Source organism: Saccopteryx bilineata, chromosome 2 (genome assembly GCF_036850765.1).
Source record: "Saccopteryx bilineata isolate mSacBil1 chromosome 2, mSacBil1_pri_phased_curated, whole genome shotgun sequence".
Classification (NCBI taxonomy): domain Eukaryota; kingdom Metazoa; phylum Chordata; class Mammalia; order Chiroptera; family Emballonuridae; genus Saccopteryx; species Saccopteryx bilineata.
The window spans coordinates 28526501-28543538 of record NC_089491.1 but is presented as its reverse complement, the minus strand read 5'-3'; the positions used below and the strand labels follow the sequence as shown (position 1 = coordinate 28543538).

The 17038-nt window shown below is 41.1% G+C and overlaps 1 protein-coding gene across 3 annotated transcripts in view; it reads left to right on the top strand.

Moving 5' to 3' along the window:
- The first annotated feature begins 596 nt into the window (after nt 1-596).
- Nucleotides 597-17038, top strand: part of FSD1L (fibronectin type III and SPRY domain containing 1 like) — a 66078-nt gene continuing 49636 nt past the window's right edge. For 2 of the 3 annotated variants that reach the window (XM_066256605.1, XM_066256603.1), the window contains exons 1-2: nt 597-826; nt 16872-16967. In XM_066256605.1, coding sequence (XP_066112702.1) covers nt 812-826; nt 16872-16967 — 111 coding nt within the window. In that variant the 5' untranslated portion in view covers nt 597-811. The remainder of the gene's footprint in view (nt 827-16871; nt 16968-17038) is intronic. The other variant, XM_066256604.1, reaches the window with a different exon arrangement.

Sequence of the window (17038 nt, the reverse complement as noted above, 5' to 3'; positions counted from 1 at the left end):
ATTAACTGCGTAGTGGGCCCTTCACATATGAATGCTCTCTGCCAAGTCAACATTATTTCTCTTATTTTACATAAGAAGAAAGAGGCTCAGGAACAGTGATCTGCTCAAAATCACAGATAGCAAGGTACCCAGGGAGGCTCTCTGGGAAAGGTCTACCCGCATTCCTCCAGGTCCCTGCAGGCCTCCCCCCTGCCTCCGCTACACCCCCATCACAGTTCTTTCCTTCTCACTGGACAGCTGGGCCTGGGCTAGCCTGGCTGCGTGCTTCAGAGACCCGCAGGATGCCGAGGGGGCCGATCTATGTCCAGGGCCATAGCTTTCCTTCCCATATCCTCCCCACGGGCTGGCTGTTGGATGCCCCAATGGTCCATTGCAAGGCCTGCAAGCGATCGCGCGCGCTGGAGGAGAGAGGATGGGGGAAGGGAGGAGAGGCTCTTTCAAAGCACCCCCGGGGCCGAGGGGCGAACTAGCCTGCCTCCTTGCTGCCGTTCCCTGCAGGCAGCTAGCCTCTCCGAACCAGACCGGTGCGGCGGTAGCGCGCATGCGCGAAGCGCTCCTGGCACTCCCCCCCTCCGGCGGGCCGCCCTTTCACCCTGGCAACCGCGGCGACAACGGCGCGCGCGCATGGGCTGGGCGCGGACCGGGCTGGGCCGGGAGACTCCGCTGCGGGCTGGGGCTGAGGCGGAGGCTGAGGCGGCGGCGGCCGGGGACAGCGGCGGCCCGTGTAGCGGTTCTGGCGTGTCGGACCTCCCTCCGCCCGCTCGCACGGACCCCCGACGCGGTTTCGGGCCGGCGGACTTAGACCCTGGCCATGGACCCCCAGAAAGTAAGCGCGGAGGGCGCTGCCCGCCGAGGCCGGGCGGGGGTGGGCGGGGCGCCCGGGCCGGGGGCTCCGGACGGTGGGCGCGCGGGGCCGGGCAGGGCCCGGGGGCGGCCGGGAGACCGTCGGCCCTCCGTCCTCAGGGAGCGCAGCGGCGCCCGCCGGGCTGCGGGACCGCGCCCGGTGACCCGGGCTGGCCTCTGCCCTGCACTTGGTCCTGGGCCCGGGCTCCTTAAGGGAAACGGGGCGGCCCTGTTTCCTAATGCACTTCTGCCGCGCTGCAGGCCCCTCTGACTCCCGCAGCCCCCGCGAACCGGTGAGGGTCTGGCCCGCCTAAGCACGCGGGACGCCGAGGCGCGCGGGGTCCACCTGCTGACGTCGGCGCTGATGCTCCCTCCCGGGCCCTGCCCTGTCCCAGGACTCTTGGCACAATCCCTGCTCCTGTAGATGGGCCGCAGCCCCCTGTACCGTCCGTCCCCTCGGCAGGGCTTAGTGTTCAGGGTTGGTTGCATTGAGCGGAAAAAACTTCAGGAGTTGTCAGGGCAGCGGTCGCACCCTCTTCGACCGGTTCGGTGCTGCTGGTCACAGTTACCTGAGTGGTGATGGTGGCATGTTTTATACTTTCCGAACAAGTGAAGGAAAGGATACTAGAGACCTAGCCGGTTCAAGTTAAGAAAAAAATTAAAAAAGAACATAGCCAATGTTTTGAGTACCATTAGAAACGAGTTATTGATGTTCAGGCATAATCCCTATATAAAAACCAACCTCCCTGTTCTCTTTGTTAGATGATAGTAATTGAAATATAGTACAGTAAGGAAACACAGTGTTATTAATAATGTAGCAGGGAAAAACAAGGGCATATCCAAGAGGCCATCCTTTTCTATTATTAGATAGAAAGCTCTGGAAAGACTGATTAGAAGAGTTTTGCCAGGATTCGCCTCCTTGGGGAGCACTAGGGGCATGAGAGAGTAGTGTGGTGATGTGTTAAGTGTTGACTGTCACAGTCTTTTAACAGATGTGCACGGGATCTCATTGTATTTTGAAACACAGTTGGGTATACTCAGTTGTTATTTCTATGACTATTAGACATTAAAAAAAACTACATTTTGTGTGTTTTGAATATGTACATGTTTAAAACATCTGACTAAATTTGTAAAACATATCACAGCTTGTTTAACTTTTGAGGTGAAAGTCATGATGTCTGAATGGACATTACTAGCTCAGGGCAGGTGGAAGGGCAAAGACTTGGAGTCCAGAGACTTGGGTTCCATGCTGTTGCTATTGACTAACAATATGATATGGAGCAAATCACTTAGCTGTGACTAATCTACTTCCTCATCTATGCAGTGGAAGGAAGAATATTTGTAGGGGTATTGTAAAAATATTATTCATTATGAAAACATATACAGTGTTTTTAAGGTTTATAAAAGTAAGTACTAAGTCTATGTGCTATAAAATAGAATTTAAAAAAGTATTTTAATATGGATCATCTTATTTTGCTAGGGCATGCATTATTCCTCACTTTGATGAGGACTTCTGGAGGGTGTAACTTCTGCAAGGTCATACTACTAGCCATAGGGTATGATGCCATAGATTTGAACTTATTTCGTTTCCTTCCAAGTGATGTGTACAAGAACCAATAAGTACCATGTTCGTTTTCCTCAGAAGAAGCAAAGAATTAAATACTCTTTCTTACTGGTACTAATGTAGCCTGTGATAACTTTGAGATTCAACCTATTCATATCAGAAAATGTGTTGAATTTCATTGATGGTATCACATAATATTTTTTATTTAGAAAACCCTTTATTTTGTTTTATAGCTTAAAATAAGTATCTGGTGTTAATACTTATAACCATGAGTTGTTATCCTGAGTTACTGCAGAATCAATTATATACTGGGCGTGGCAAAAGTAGGTTTACAGTTGTTTGTATGAAAAATAATACAATAATTAATAAATAATAGAATAAACTCTGTTTAGCATATTTATAACTGTAAACCTACTTTTGTCCTACCCTTCAACTAATAATGAACTAAATTAGATATTTATTTTTGTTTAAATAAGACAGTAAGTAGTACACCCCAGCATGATTTTTTTTTCCTATTGTAGAATATTAACAATAGAAATAGTAGCTGGGGGCCCTGGCCGGTTGGCTCAGCGGTAGAGCGTTGGCTTGGCGTGCGGGGGACCCGGGTTCGATTCCCAGCCAGGGCACATGGGAGAAGCGCCCATTTGCTTCTCCACCCCCCCCTTCCTCTCTGTCTCTCTCTTCCCCTCCCGCAGCCAGGGCTCCATTGGAGCGGAGATGGCCCGGGCGCTGGGGATGGCTCCTTGGCCTCTGCCCCAGGCGCTGGAGTGGCTCTGGTCACGGCAGAGCGACGCCCCGGAGGGGCAGAGCATCCCCCCTGGTGGGCAGAGCGTTGCCCCTGGTGGGCGTGCCGAGTGGATCCGGTCGGACGCATGCGGGAGTCTGTCTGACTGTCTCTCCCCGTTTCCAGCTTCAGAAAAATGCAAAAAAAAAAAAAAAAAAAAAAAGAAAGAAATAGTAGCTGGGATTATTCCTTAGTCAGTGTAGGAAATGGTTAGGTACTTCAAGTAGCAAAGGATGAGGATAGCTTGAATATATGCCTTTTGTAAGGCAGTGGGATTTGGGCTTTAAATTATTAAGAGATGGCTTGGGAGCCAGGTCTCCTGTCCTACTACTACTTATGAGCTGAGTGAGCGTAATTTGCTGTGTGTCTCTGTTTACTCATCTATAAAATAGAGATAATAATAGAAAGGGTTACTCTTTAATAGATTGTGTTAATTTTTAAAAATCATTTGCTGCCTAACACAGGTGTGTACTCTCTGTTAGCTATTGTTACTAATTTTATAATCCCTACTTTAAAATAACTTTCTCCTTTTGTTGGTAATTTATATAACTGGTTTTCTAATCCAGTCTAGCTGTTTCTTTTTTTTACTTTTGCCCTTAAGTTTTAAAGTATGTTTTCTGTTTTATATCTGTAATAAATGATTTCACATGGTGGTGCCAAAGAAGAGTTGTTAAGTCCTAATTGAAATAGGACCGGAAGTTCTGACTCATGCAAATCTGACAATAGAGGTTGACCGGACAGTCTTACAGGAGCTTGACGGTGGCTTGTCAGCAAGCGGATTCGCTTGACCAGCTGCTTTTTTGTCTGTGAAAATAACTTGGACTTTAGTGTTGTGTTAGCAACAGACGCTCTGTTTGAGTAGAGGAAGAAAACATAATTGCCTTGGGTATGTAAGGCATACTGTCGGATACAGAAAACCACAGTATTATCTCCTAGAAATAAACAGAGGGATTTTGTTTATATCGAGTTTCTGGGACACTTTTGTGAACAGGATGTGTTATGGATAGGTGGCTTTGTTTGATACTCAAACCTTTTGGTTATGTCCTTAAGTGGTTTTAAGATACAAATCCCAAAGGTTTCTTTACCTAATGGAATGTGTATATTCAAAGAAACCTTTGAAACAAATAAGACATTTGCAATTTTTAAGACTGTTGGCACTTAGAATTTGATAGTTTAAGTTAAATTCTTGTACAGGAGATCATTCACATTCCTAGGGATTGCTGTGTCTAGGAAAAGGTACATACTGTAGGGATGATAAAGATGAGCGGAAGCCAGAAGGGATCCCAGAGGAAGGATGTCATCAAGAGCATACATTGTCAATTGTTGGCTTTCCCCCACTTTTTCCTGTGTATTCTTTACTTTCTATTACTGAGAAAGGGTTAGTGACTGTACAGTGAGGCTTAACTGTGTAAGCCTGGACAAGCCCAGAGTGGGGACATTGAACTGAGAAGGGCGGGGTTTAAAGCATGGCAGTCTGCAGCCAGTAGCATATTGAAACTTGGCTTCCTTATCCTTGCTACCTCCTCCACTCTGGTAGTGGCTGCCTTTTGCCTTCATATTGTGTCCTAGCGATTCAAAGACCTATCCAGATAACCTCTCAGCGGTCTGCTGTTTCACAATTATTCCTTCTTCTTAAATTTTTTTTCCTGAAAAAAGGAAATAAAAATAAAAATTGAATATTGTACTGTATCTAGGATTGTGTTAGACTGCTTTAAACTCTCACAGCAGCTATTATTCCTGTTGCACAGATATGGAAAATGCAACTCAGGCTAAGTGACTTGTTCAGAGTCACACAGCTAGCAAATGGTAGTCTGGAATCAGAGCAGGTTTACCTTCACAAACTTTTCTCATTATCACCCTTGCCTGAATCCTTTGCCTTTAAATGGTGGTCTCATTGAAGTAATTAAAACTTAAGATGTTAACAGAAATAAACTTCTCTAATTAATTTTTTAAAAGAAGCTAGTTAAAGCTAGTGTGAAAATAGTTGATAGAAGGCATAGAACATAATTTATACTGCTCACAAAAATTAGGGGATGTTTCAAAATAAATATGAAGCAATAAAAACATTTGATTTCTTTTTTATTAAACAAGAACATCAGAAAGCAAATGACAAGTCAAAGAAACTTGGTCAATTGTGCAAATGAGATGCAAAACCAACTTTTATTTCATTGGTGAAAATGCTCTATACAAAAGGCTGAAGTACTAGAGTATCTGCCATTCCGTATCTCTTAATTTTTTTGAGCGGTGTACATAAAAACCAGGGATGTGGTTTTTCTTGCTGTCCCAGATAAAGTAATTGTTTCTCTGAGGTATATAGAGTGGGATAAACGTAGGTTTATAGTTGTTTGTATGGAAAATAATACAGTACTTAATAAAATAAAAGAATGAACTCTGTTTCTGTACTCACAGATGTAAACCCACTTTTGCCCAAACCTCGATATCTTTCCTCTTTTCAGCTTTTTCTTTTTTTTCTTTTTTTAATTTTTTTTATTTTATTATTATTATTATTTTTTGTATTTTTCTGAAGCTGGAAATGGGGAGAGACAGTCAGACAGACTCCCTCATGCGCCCGACTGGGATCCACCCCGCACGCCCACCAGGGGGCGATGCTCTGCCCACCAGGGGCATCGCTATGTTGCGACCAGAGCCACTCTAGCGCCTGGGGCAGAGGCCACAGAGCCATCCCCAGCACCCGGGCCATCTTTGCTCCAATGGAGCCTTGGCTGCAGGAGGGGAAGAGAGAGACAGAGAGGAAGGAGAGGGGGAGGGTGGAGAAGCAAATGGGCGCTTCTCCTGTGTGCTCTGGCTGGGAATTGAACCCGAGATTTCTGCACGCCAGGCCGACGCTCTACCACTGAGCCAACCGGCCAGGGCCCAGCTCTTTTTCTTTTTTGAGGGAGGGTCTGACTTTCTAGAGTAGAGCTGTGAACAGGATGTTGTAAGTGGGGTTTATACACCCCAGCCAAGCACAACTGCAAACATTCCTGTGGGATGGATTGAAGTAATATAGGGTGGTATACAAGGCATGGGGTACCCTCTTCAGAGGACCATACTGACATACTCATGATCACTTTATTTAAATACAGATATCTTCATTTCTTATTGAACTTGGCAGTTTAAAAATTTAGAAAAATAATAAAGCAGGCCTTATTTAAAAAATAATTTAACACATTGCTTCTTTGCAATGCCTAGCTATTGTAAGTGGAATTATTTGTGCAGCAGACACATTGAATGTTTTCCTGAGTGTCCAGTCCACGATGGACAATGTTATGAAGTTGATGGGTTTTGTCTTCAGCTTCCTTTTTATACCTTCAGTTGGCACTTTTACCCAGGCACAAGGTTCTGATAGCATCTAGTTTCAGTTATTGATACTTGTTGATTGATAGCTAACTATATTTTCAACGAATTTATAATAAAGTGTTAGCACAGCCAACCTGTGTACTTTTGTTACACTATAAATAATACAATATAAGTATTGTAATTGTAATACAAAATAATAAATATAAGTAATACAAGTTTATCGTAGGAAAATAGAAAATACAGATAAATGAAAATAAGAGTCACCCATAATCCTGCCACCCAGATATAAACTCTTTTAACATTTGTATGTATTATATTCTAGTCTAACTTTTTATGCATATAGAAAATTAAAAACTATGGTATTGTGCTTCGTATACTGCTTTATAATTTGTCTTTTAATATACTATGAACCTTTTACTATGTTAATATCATTCTGCAACACTTTTAATGATTCAAAAGTTATTTATTTTTTTGTGACAGAGACAGAGAGAGGTTCAGATAGGGACGGACAGACAAGAAGGGAGAGAGATGAGAAGCATCAATTCTTCATTGTGGCACCTTAGTTGCTCATTGATTGCTTTCTCATATGTACCTTGACCAGAGGGCTTCAGCAGAACAAGTGACCCCTTGCTCAAGCCAGCAACTTTGAGCTCAAGCCAGGGACCTTGGGCTTCAAGCTAGCGACCTTTGGACTCAAGCCAGCAACAATGGGGTCATGTCTATGATCCTACATGCAAGCCAGCGACCCCATGCTTAAGCCAGCATCCTTGGGGTTTCGAACCTGCATCCTATGCATCCCAGTCCAGTGCTTTATCTACTGCACCACCACCTGGTCAAACCAAAAGGATTCTTTTGTATGGATATATTACTTGATATATCCCAAAGCTGGAAACGGGGAGACAGTCAGACTCCCACATGCGCCCGACCGGGATCCACCCGGCATGCCCACCAGGGGGCGATGCTCTGCCCATCTTGGGGTGTCGCTCTGCCGCAACCAGGGCCATTCTAGCGCCTGAGGCAGAGGCCACAGAGCCATCCTCAGCACCCGGGCAAACTTTGCTCCAATGGAGCCTTGGCTGAGAGAGGGGAAGAGAAAGACAGAGAGGAAGGAGAGGGGGAGGGGTGAAGAAACAGATGGGCGCTTCTCCTGTGTGCCCTGGCCGGGAATCGAACCCAGGACTCCTGCACACCAGGCTGACGCTCTACCACTGAGCCAACTGGCCAGGGCTATTACTTGATTTTTAATCAGTACCCTTTTGTTGTGTATATATGTTGGTCTCATCTTTTTGGTGTTATAAATCATTTTAAGATGAACATCCTTGTAGCCAAGTCTCTGCTTAAACTCTTATTTCCTTAATAGTTAGTAGAACTAGAATTATTGAGTTAATGTGTATATACTTTAAAAAATCTTTTGGTGTGTATTGCTAAGTTGCCCTTCAGAAGGGTTTATACTGCGTTACCTGAGAGTACCCCCATCTCCATTCCTGCTCCACCTCCCTTACTTAGATGGTGGGACCTCTGGTTTTCTTGGTTGAGTATGAGCTTTCTAAACTTAACTGGATGTAGCAGCCAGTTCATAGGTCACTGAATGTGGATAATGCTTCAGTCTCTGACATACTGTATTTTCTTAAATTCAAGATAAGACAGTATCTCCTGTTCTGCCCTGGTAACTTACAAGTGGGCTCAATGGAAATCGAGTGTTCCTACCAGGTCTCTTACTAGATTTTTTCCTGTGGATCACCTCAGTTGCTTCTGTTACAGGTAATATTCCAAACTGTTTCACTGTTAGAAAGGGTATGACTTTCTATTAGTTAGCTGTTTATGATGATCAGATTCCTGAACTTCTCAACAATATGTAATTCTTCTTTTTCAGCTCCTTGCATCACTTTTGAGCACAATACTCTTGTTTGTGTTGCCATAGGCATGGTCAGCTGGTAAGATTCTGGTTGCTCAACTTACCAGCTGGAGGTAGAGCTTTCTGATTTCAGCTTGTTACCCAATTTAAAGGAGAGTTCTGTGGTGTAGGAGCTGCGATTTTCAGTCAGTGTGCTGCAAGAATTTTTAAAACATGCAAAACCTGACTTTTTTTTTTTAGGTTGAAAAGCCAATCATGTCCGCTTTATTGATCTTATCACACTAACTAAATAATTTATTAGGGATGGAGGGGTGAAATAAAAAGAAAGTCACTATCATCCACTCAGGGTACAAATAAAGATATCCTACAATTATTGTGGTTATATTTTATCTTCTTTATCACAAAAACTGAACAAGAGCCACAAACCATAAAGCCTCATATACCAAATTAAAAGTTTAAATTCTGTTGAGACCAACTTAAGGTACCATAAGATGATAAAAATACTGATGACAATGGCAAAAGATTAATATTTTTTTTTATTTTGGGGGTGACACTGGTTTACATAATTACACAGGTTTCAGGTGCCCAGTTCTGTAACACATCTCTACGCTGTATTGTGTGTTCACAAAACCTGACAATTTAGTGTTGGGGCACTGACCTCCTTTTCCTTAGATTGTCAAATAAAAGAATGACAATAGCCAGTGTAAATGAATCAATAGTATACCTATTACTTTTTCAGATTGGGAAAAATATATATTTTTTTGGTATGCTGCAGAATTTTAGTAGTTAGTTTATGTGTACCCTGAGATGAAAAAGGTTGAACATATCTGTAGATCACTCTCTAGAGTGATGCAGGTGGCATAATTTCTTGTGGCATTAGGATATCTAGTAATACTATATGTTGGTTTCATTTATTCCTTTTTCTGGTTGCAGGAGCAGTATAATTTTTTGTTCAGTACCCATCAGTGTAAGCAGTCTAGGGTAGTGTCAACGTATAGGCTTTGAGACAACTTCCTGTATTTGAGTTATGACTACCACTTGATAACCATGTGATCTAAGAATGTTTCTTCAGTTGTTTTAACCTTCCCTTTTTTCAACCATAAAAATCAATCATAAATTTCAAAAATCAATTGTGAAGATTAAAAAGACATTCCATATTAATAGTTTAGCACAGTGCCTGGCACATAGAAAGTGCATAATACTAACTGAAACGGCTGTATTAATAGTTTGACCTTGTTAAGTTGTAGATTGATTAGTAATTAGTGATATTTGCTGTGGTGTTAGATTTGTGTGTCTCAACTGTCTGAAATACTAATGTAGAATTTGAATCAGAAATCTCCTGGTGACTGTGGTGTGTGACCAAAGGATTGTGTCTGAGATTGCCTCCACACACTTCTCTGGAGACATGTCCTATATTTTACTATGATGCAGCATATCTTCAGACCTACATTACCTAGAACTTTTAGTTATGGCCACCTCACATGTTGCAAAATAGTAGATGCTGGTCAGAAACCATATATCAAACTGTTTCTTTCTTTCTTTTCTTTTTTTTTTTTTTACAGGGACAGAGAGAGAGAGAGTCAGAGAGAGGGATAGATAAGGACAGACAGATAGGAATGGAGAGAGATGAGAAGCATCAATTATCATTTTTTCGTTGCGACACCTTAGTTGTTCATTGATTGCTTTCTCATACGTGCCTTGACCGTGGGCCTTCAGCAGACTGAGTAACCCCTTGCTGGGGCCAGCGACCTCATCCAAGCTGGTGAGCTTTTTGCTCAAGCCAGATGAGCCTGTGCTCAAGCTGGCGACCTCGGGGTCTCGAACCTGGGTCCTTCTGCATCCCAGTCTGACGCTCTATCACTGCACTACCCTCTGGTCAGGCTCAAACTGTTTCTTAATTATGACCACTTGGTTATTGATGCCTTTGGATTCAGAGTAGCATGTAAACCTGGGTTTAATGGTTTTCTGCCACTGACTCCAGGAACAGGAAGTTTCTGCATCATAACTGCAGAGACTTATTGCACTGTATAGTTTTGCAGTTAAATTGACCAAATTGGCAGGTTTTTGTTGGATGCAGCAGAATTATGACTGACATTTGTATTGGTCATCTTCACATATATTACGTTAAAACCACTATGCGATTTCCAATGGTGAAAGTCATCATGTTATCAGACTTACAAGATGATATATGCCCGTAGTAAGAATAGGTGTTCTGTTGCCCTTGTATCTGGCAGGATGGTATGTGTTACAACCTATTGATTGGCTCCAGTTTTTTTTCCAGTCTTCAAGTAAAATCTTAGTCTTTTGGTGCCTTTGGATAATGTTCTGACCACCTTTTTGTGAATCTCTGATCTTTGCTCTCATGAAGTACAGTAGAATAGTTAAGAGCACAGACACAGACAGATTGGCCTAATTTGAGTCCTGGCTCTGCCTTGTATTAGCTCTGAGATCCTGGACAAGCTACTTAACCTCGCTATATCTCAGCTTCCGAATTGGAAAATGGGGATAATAGTAGTATCCTACCTCATTGGATTCTTGAGAGGATGAAATGAATTCGGGTATCCCCTGGTTTTTGAAGGTTTGCTTTGAGCCACTGCACTTTTACATAAGACTTGTATTGTTAATATGTTTTCACTAATCAAAAGAAATCTGAAGATTTTTGCTTTTGCAAAAAAAGGGTAAAAGCACAAATAGTGTTGGGCATTTGTTTTGCAGCCAGCTGTTGCAGAGGCAGCATGCGCTCCTAGCAGCAAGGGTGGCCCTGCCAAGCTCCCTTCCCGCCGTGTACTCGGCGTCAAGCCTCCAGCGGCTTTGAACTGTGTCTAAGCATCTCCGCTTTATCTCGATTTATTTTGTACATTCCTGCTTTTAGTATATGTTGGTATTATTTTAAGTTTTATTTATAATTTTGTATGATTTGGTAAATTATTTTTTGGGTCTGGGAATCCTCAAAAAAAATTTTAAAATAAATTGATGGTAATTGCTTTTTAAAAATTGATAGTAATTCCCCCTTTATACCATTTTGGCTTATGGAAGGTTTCATAGGAACACTATTTTTGAGTAGTGGGAGAAACCTGTGTATGTAAAGAACTTAAGATAGTGCTTGACACTTAAGAGTATAACTAAAAGTGTTAGTTACTATTTTACTCAGTTTATTGACTGTTTTCATGATTTATAGTGACTATAACCTTTAGCTACGCTCCTTTAAAGAGGGTGCCTCATGCCTTGTACATCACAGATTAACTGGGACCCGTTCCATGGGAATTACTGGTTGTGCTTGGCTGGGGTACATGAAGTCCTTTTCATGTTAGCATAGCAGTTATCTTAGCCTAATTCCATACGTAATTGAGAGGCTTAATCCTGTTAAAATAATTTTTGTTCTTGTTGGTTTGTTTCTTTCTTTGAGGTCCTGGTGCGTGTGGTGTGTGACCAAAGGATTGTGTCTAGATTGCCTATGCACACTTCTCTGGAGACACATATCCTATATATTTTACTGTGATCTAGCAGAATTGGTATTTGTCAAAGCATATCTTCAGATTGATATCACCTAGAACTTTTAGTTATGGCCACCTGACATCTTGCAAAATATAATTATATTATCTAGATAAGCTTTAGATACTTTGTATTTCCTTTATCCATCTGTGTTTATCACTTTGTCCATTAGAGTTTGGAAGGTAATGGGAGACTTGAGATCTGAGATAGAATCTGAGACCCTTGTAGGCACTCTTTCAGATTGATAGGATCCCATGGAGCAGATGAAAGTTTTCTTTGCCCTCCTTATTCACCATTAGGCTTTGATAATAAATAAGGCAGATATATTATATATATTTCTAGAACAATGATTATAGGCAGAGGAACTGATACATGTAAGGGCTCCAGGCATGGATTAGGAAACTGCAGCTTGAATACAGCAAGAAAGAGGAAGTCTGGTGTGAGTTAAAGCAGGAGAGAAGTAGGCAATGAGAAAGAAGGTCATGCAGAGTCTTACAGATTATGTAAGGTCATGTTACTAGGTTATATTGAAAGATTTTAGATTTTATCCAAGGACCAGTGGGAAGCCATTGAAGGCTATTGAACTGGAAAAGTGATGTTATCATGTTACTCTAGGTTCAGTATAGAGAACTGACTATTGGGGAGAGACCAGTTAAGAAGTTTGCAAGAGTATAAGCTAAGATATGATATTGACTTGTAGTAAGGCAGTAGTAGTGATCAACAAAAGGGAAATTTGACACAACTTAGTGACTGCATGTCACACACAAACGAGAGGGGAGGATATAATGATGACAACCTAGGTTTCTGGTTTTGCAGTTAGTGCTATTTGAAGAGAAAGAACCCTAGAGAAGGCTTAGGTTTAATAGGGAACATTATGACATATTGAATATTGAAGTGCTTGTGAGACATCCAAGTAGACATTCTTTTAAAAAAAATTTTATGTATTTATTTTAGAGAGATGGGGGCTGGGAGAGGAGGAGAGGGACTGAGAGAGGGAGAGAAGGAGAGAGAGAGAGAGAGAAGTGCGGAGGGAGGAGTAGGAAGCATCAACTCTCATATGTGCCTTGACCGGGTGAAATTGGCTATCTCAGCATTCCAGGTTGATGCTTTATCTACTGCGCCACCACAGGCCAGGCCCAAGTAGAGGTTTCAAGTAATCAGTTGGATTAAATGGTCCTGAAGCTCAGAGGAGAGGTACTATGTTGCTAATGGTGCCCTGTTCATGTATAGCTTCGCATTCATTGAGACTTCTGGTTTTGTGCTTCCTCTGCAACTTCTTTATCAGTTACTTGTGTCTCCATTAAAATGCTATTGATTACATTTGGAGAACCTAGAGCAGTAGAGTGGGGCTCAGTGCGTTATGGTATCTTTTGGTTATTTTCTGCCTGTTTTTTAAGTTTCTGAATTCTGAATATATAGATATCCTGCCCTAGCATGTTGCCTGCCGTATTAGGAAACACTTTTTAAGAATTCTGCCGGATATGGTACCTATTCACCACCCTCCCCTTGCATGCCTCCTATATTAGGTCCACACTGTCTCTGTATATACCTCTTCTCTGACTCCTGCCGCCTAGAGAAAATTTTACCCTCATGTTACCTACACAAGCTAGGGTTAAGTTTCGGAACTCAGCTCATGTAGTCCTAATTTTTTAGTTTTTGCAGTAAGTTTTGGTGTTGGTGGAAGTTTGTCTTAAATATTTTGGTTACTTGTGATTTGTTTTATAGTTCTACTGAGCTCTTTATTTCTTAGTTCTTTTTATCTTCATGTCAATTCCATGCTAGCAAATCCCTGTTTTTGTGAGGGCGACAATGGTTGAAGCCCTTGTCCCCGTCATAATTGATTTCTCAGCCCTCCCTAGTAAACCTCCATGGTAGTAGAAGACTAAATGTGAGCTCTCGGTTAGTCTTTTGGGTTTGCTCCTTCTCTCCACAGCGGATTAAAGAGCAGATGGCGTGAGAGCCTCCGGAGCCCTTGTCTCAGCGACCTGTCCTTGGAGAGCTTTCGGAATATTGCCCCTTTTCTTCTAAACTCGGGAAAGCTTAGGGTAAACGTGCCACTTTACTTGCATTAGCTACCAAGGCCATGATGGTTGCTTTGGGTTCTGACTCTTACTCGCCTGGATGATTGCTTCTTCTACAGCCATCTTTACTAATTCATTTTGTAGCTGTGAAAATGCTGAGTCTCCAAAGCTGCCTTGTCCATTCTTAGAGCATCTCAGTAGTGCGTATCACATCAGTACACTCTCTCCCCACCAGAGGTTCAGTAGCACACCCCCTGAGACTCCCAGCCTTTGGTTTTTGTTATTTTGGCTGTAAGGTAAAGGTGTCTTTCTTAGGATGTGGGCCCTTTATCTAGGTGTTCTGTGATAGACCCTCATGATGTGCTAGAACTCCCAATTACATTCCAGATGTGAGCCATAGAGCACATTTTCTCATCAAAAAATGAGATACTTCCTAGAAATGCTCTATCATCATTTAAAAACTTTTTATTCCTAACCACTTTTGGGGGAAGTAGAGTAATTTTAAAGTTTTGATACCATTCTCCCAGAAACTTTAACACACTGATAATAGGGTTTCTTTCCACAAGTATTACAAGTAATACTTCTTGGGCCAATAGAAATGGAGGAAGGTCACTGTTTATTCTCTGGTAGTAGCAGACTTTTGAATGAATAAAGGGTGATGGTAAAGAGAAGCAGACTTTTGAATGAATAGAGGGTGATGGTAAAGAGAAGAATAACTGTCATCTAAGGGAATTGTATCTTGGAGCTGTGGAACAGTACCATGCACAAAAACAGCATTTTCCTGATGATTCTTTGAGTTTGTATAACTTACAGCTGTCCTCAGTTACAATCTTGTTGCTGTCAGATGCCAACCTTGACATGGATATTTGTACTTTTTGTGACCCCCAGAAAGTCTTTCTAACCAGAACCAATAAGCAGTGTAGGTTTTACAGGAGAGAAGAATGAATTTCCCCCTTTGTTATTGTAGAGGGATCTCCAAAGAGTGCTGTTTATGTACCGTTATTTTTTGAGAGGTGGGTAATATTATAACACTACCTTTCCATTTCTAGAGGGAATATTTAATATAAGTGAAGAAATTAGTGAAATTCCTGTAAAGGAACTTGGTTGCATAATTCAAGAATCTGGCATAAGATTGTTAGTATATTTAACACATAGAAATTCTGGTATTCTGAAAAGAAAGTTCAGGAAGCTTTTAGGTTGTTTATTATTAATTGCAAGTTAAACTGATCAATATATCTTTGCCCTTACCCCACTCTTAGAATTATATAAACTGCTTGAGTGTTACAGACTTCTAATGTTGTATTCTTCAGTATGGTAACTTCTAGCAACATGTGTTTATTGAGCACTGGAAATGTGGCTAATTTAAATTGAGATATGCTATAAGTGTAAAATACCTATGGATTTGGAAGACTTAGTACTATAAAGGAAGGAAGAAAGGCACTCAATAATTGTTAAATGTTGATTACATATTGAACTGATAATATTTTAGATCAGTTGGACTACATAAAATATTAAAATTACTTTCACCTGTTACATAAAAGTACTTGCATTGGATTTCTACTGAGATTACGAGTACCTTGTTTGGGTTTGGTTGTTACTATCCATGGAGAGTTATTAAGCAACTAGACCTGTACTTCCCAGTATGATAATACTTGTTACACGTGGCTGTAAAAATTGAAATTAAAGTTAAATGAATTCAGCATCTGACCAGGCAGTGGCACAGTCGATAGAGCATTGGACTGGGACGCAGAGGACCCGGGTTTGAAACCCTGAGGTCACCAGCTTGAGTATAGGCTCACCAGCTTGAGTGCTGGGTCGCTGGCTTGAGTGTGGAATCATAAACATGATCCCATGGTCACTGGCTTGAGGCAGAGGTCATGGGCTTGAGCCTACGGTCACTGGCATGAGCAAGGGGTCACTTGCTGTGCTATAGTCCCCTGGTCAAGGCACATATGAGAAAGCAATCAATGAACAACTAAGGTACCGCAACAAAGAATTGATGCTTCTCATCTCTCTCCTTTTCTGTCTGGCTGTCCCTATCTGTCCCTTTATCTCTCTTTGTCTCTGTCACAAAAATATAAAATAAATAAATTCTGGTCCTCATTTGCTCTATTTACATTTCAAAAGCACATTAGCTTCATGTGGATCAGATTGGACAGCACATACAGAGGACATTTCTATCATAGCAGAAAATTGTGTTGGATAGTACTGAACTAAAGTGTATGAGATAATTTAATAACCAAGTATTTTAAATAGGAAGCATTATCAAAAAGTCTGAGATATTACAGCTAAAATTACTTCCCTTGTTTCAGTGATTTTCAACATTTACATCTGGGGACTGGTGAAAATAGGAGAATTATTTTAGGGACCACTAAGGCAGAAATCACCCCAAGCATAAGCAGATTCAACTGAGATCATTGGGTCTGTAGTCTTCATACAACATCAGGGCTGTTAACTCCTTTGCAGTCCGACAGGAAATTTCTGGTGGACCAGTCCAAAGACCAGTGGTTGAAAAATACTGCTTATTTATTATGCTTCCTCAGCATCTGTAAATATTACAATGCATTTTGTAATTTAAGCTGCACATCATATACTTTCATATTTCTAAAGTATGTTTTTTATTTTTATAAATACATAAAATGTTAAATTTCAATGTCTCTTTGTTTTTATTCCTGATGGATTATTAGAAGTTTCCATTTGTTCTTACAGTGTTTTAGGTTTGATTCTATTTCTTTGCCATAGCCTTATAACCTAAAATAATACTACTGATAATAATTAATAGTGATCATCTTCATTGTGAAAGGTATGGTGGTGATTTACTTATATGTTAGGAATAAAAGGTTTTAAAATAGCACACATACTTATTCTATCTTTTTAGTTACAGGCCTTTGGAAATTTTGAACGAGAAGCTTTACATTGCTTCTGTTTATTATACTCTTACATAAAGAGTTTATTTATAAATTGTTGTTACTAAAGTTTGTAATTCATAATGTTTTATTTTTTATATCCTAGGAGGCTCTACAAAGGATCATTTCAACTCTATCAAATAAAAATGATGAAATTCAGAACTTTATTGATACACTAAATCAAACACTCAAAGGAGTTCAGGTATGAATCTTTTCTAAAAGTTTGTGTAAATAGCCTGACCTGTGGTGGTGCAGTGGATAAAGCCTTGACCT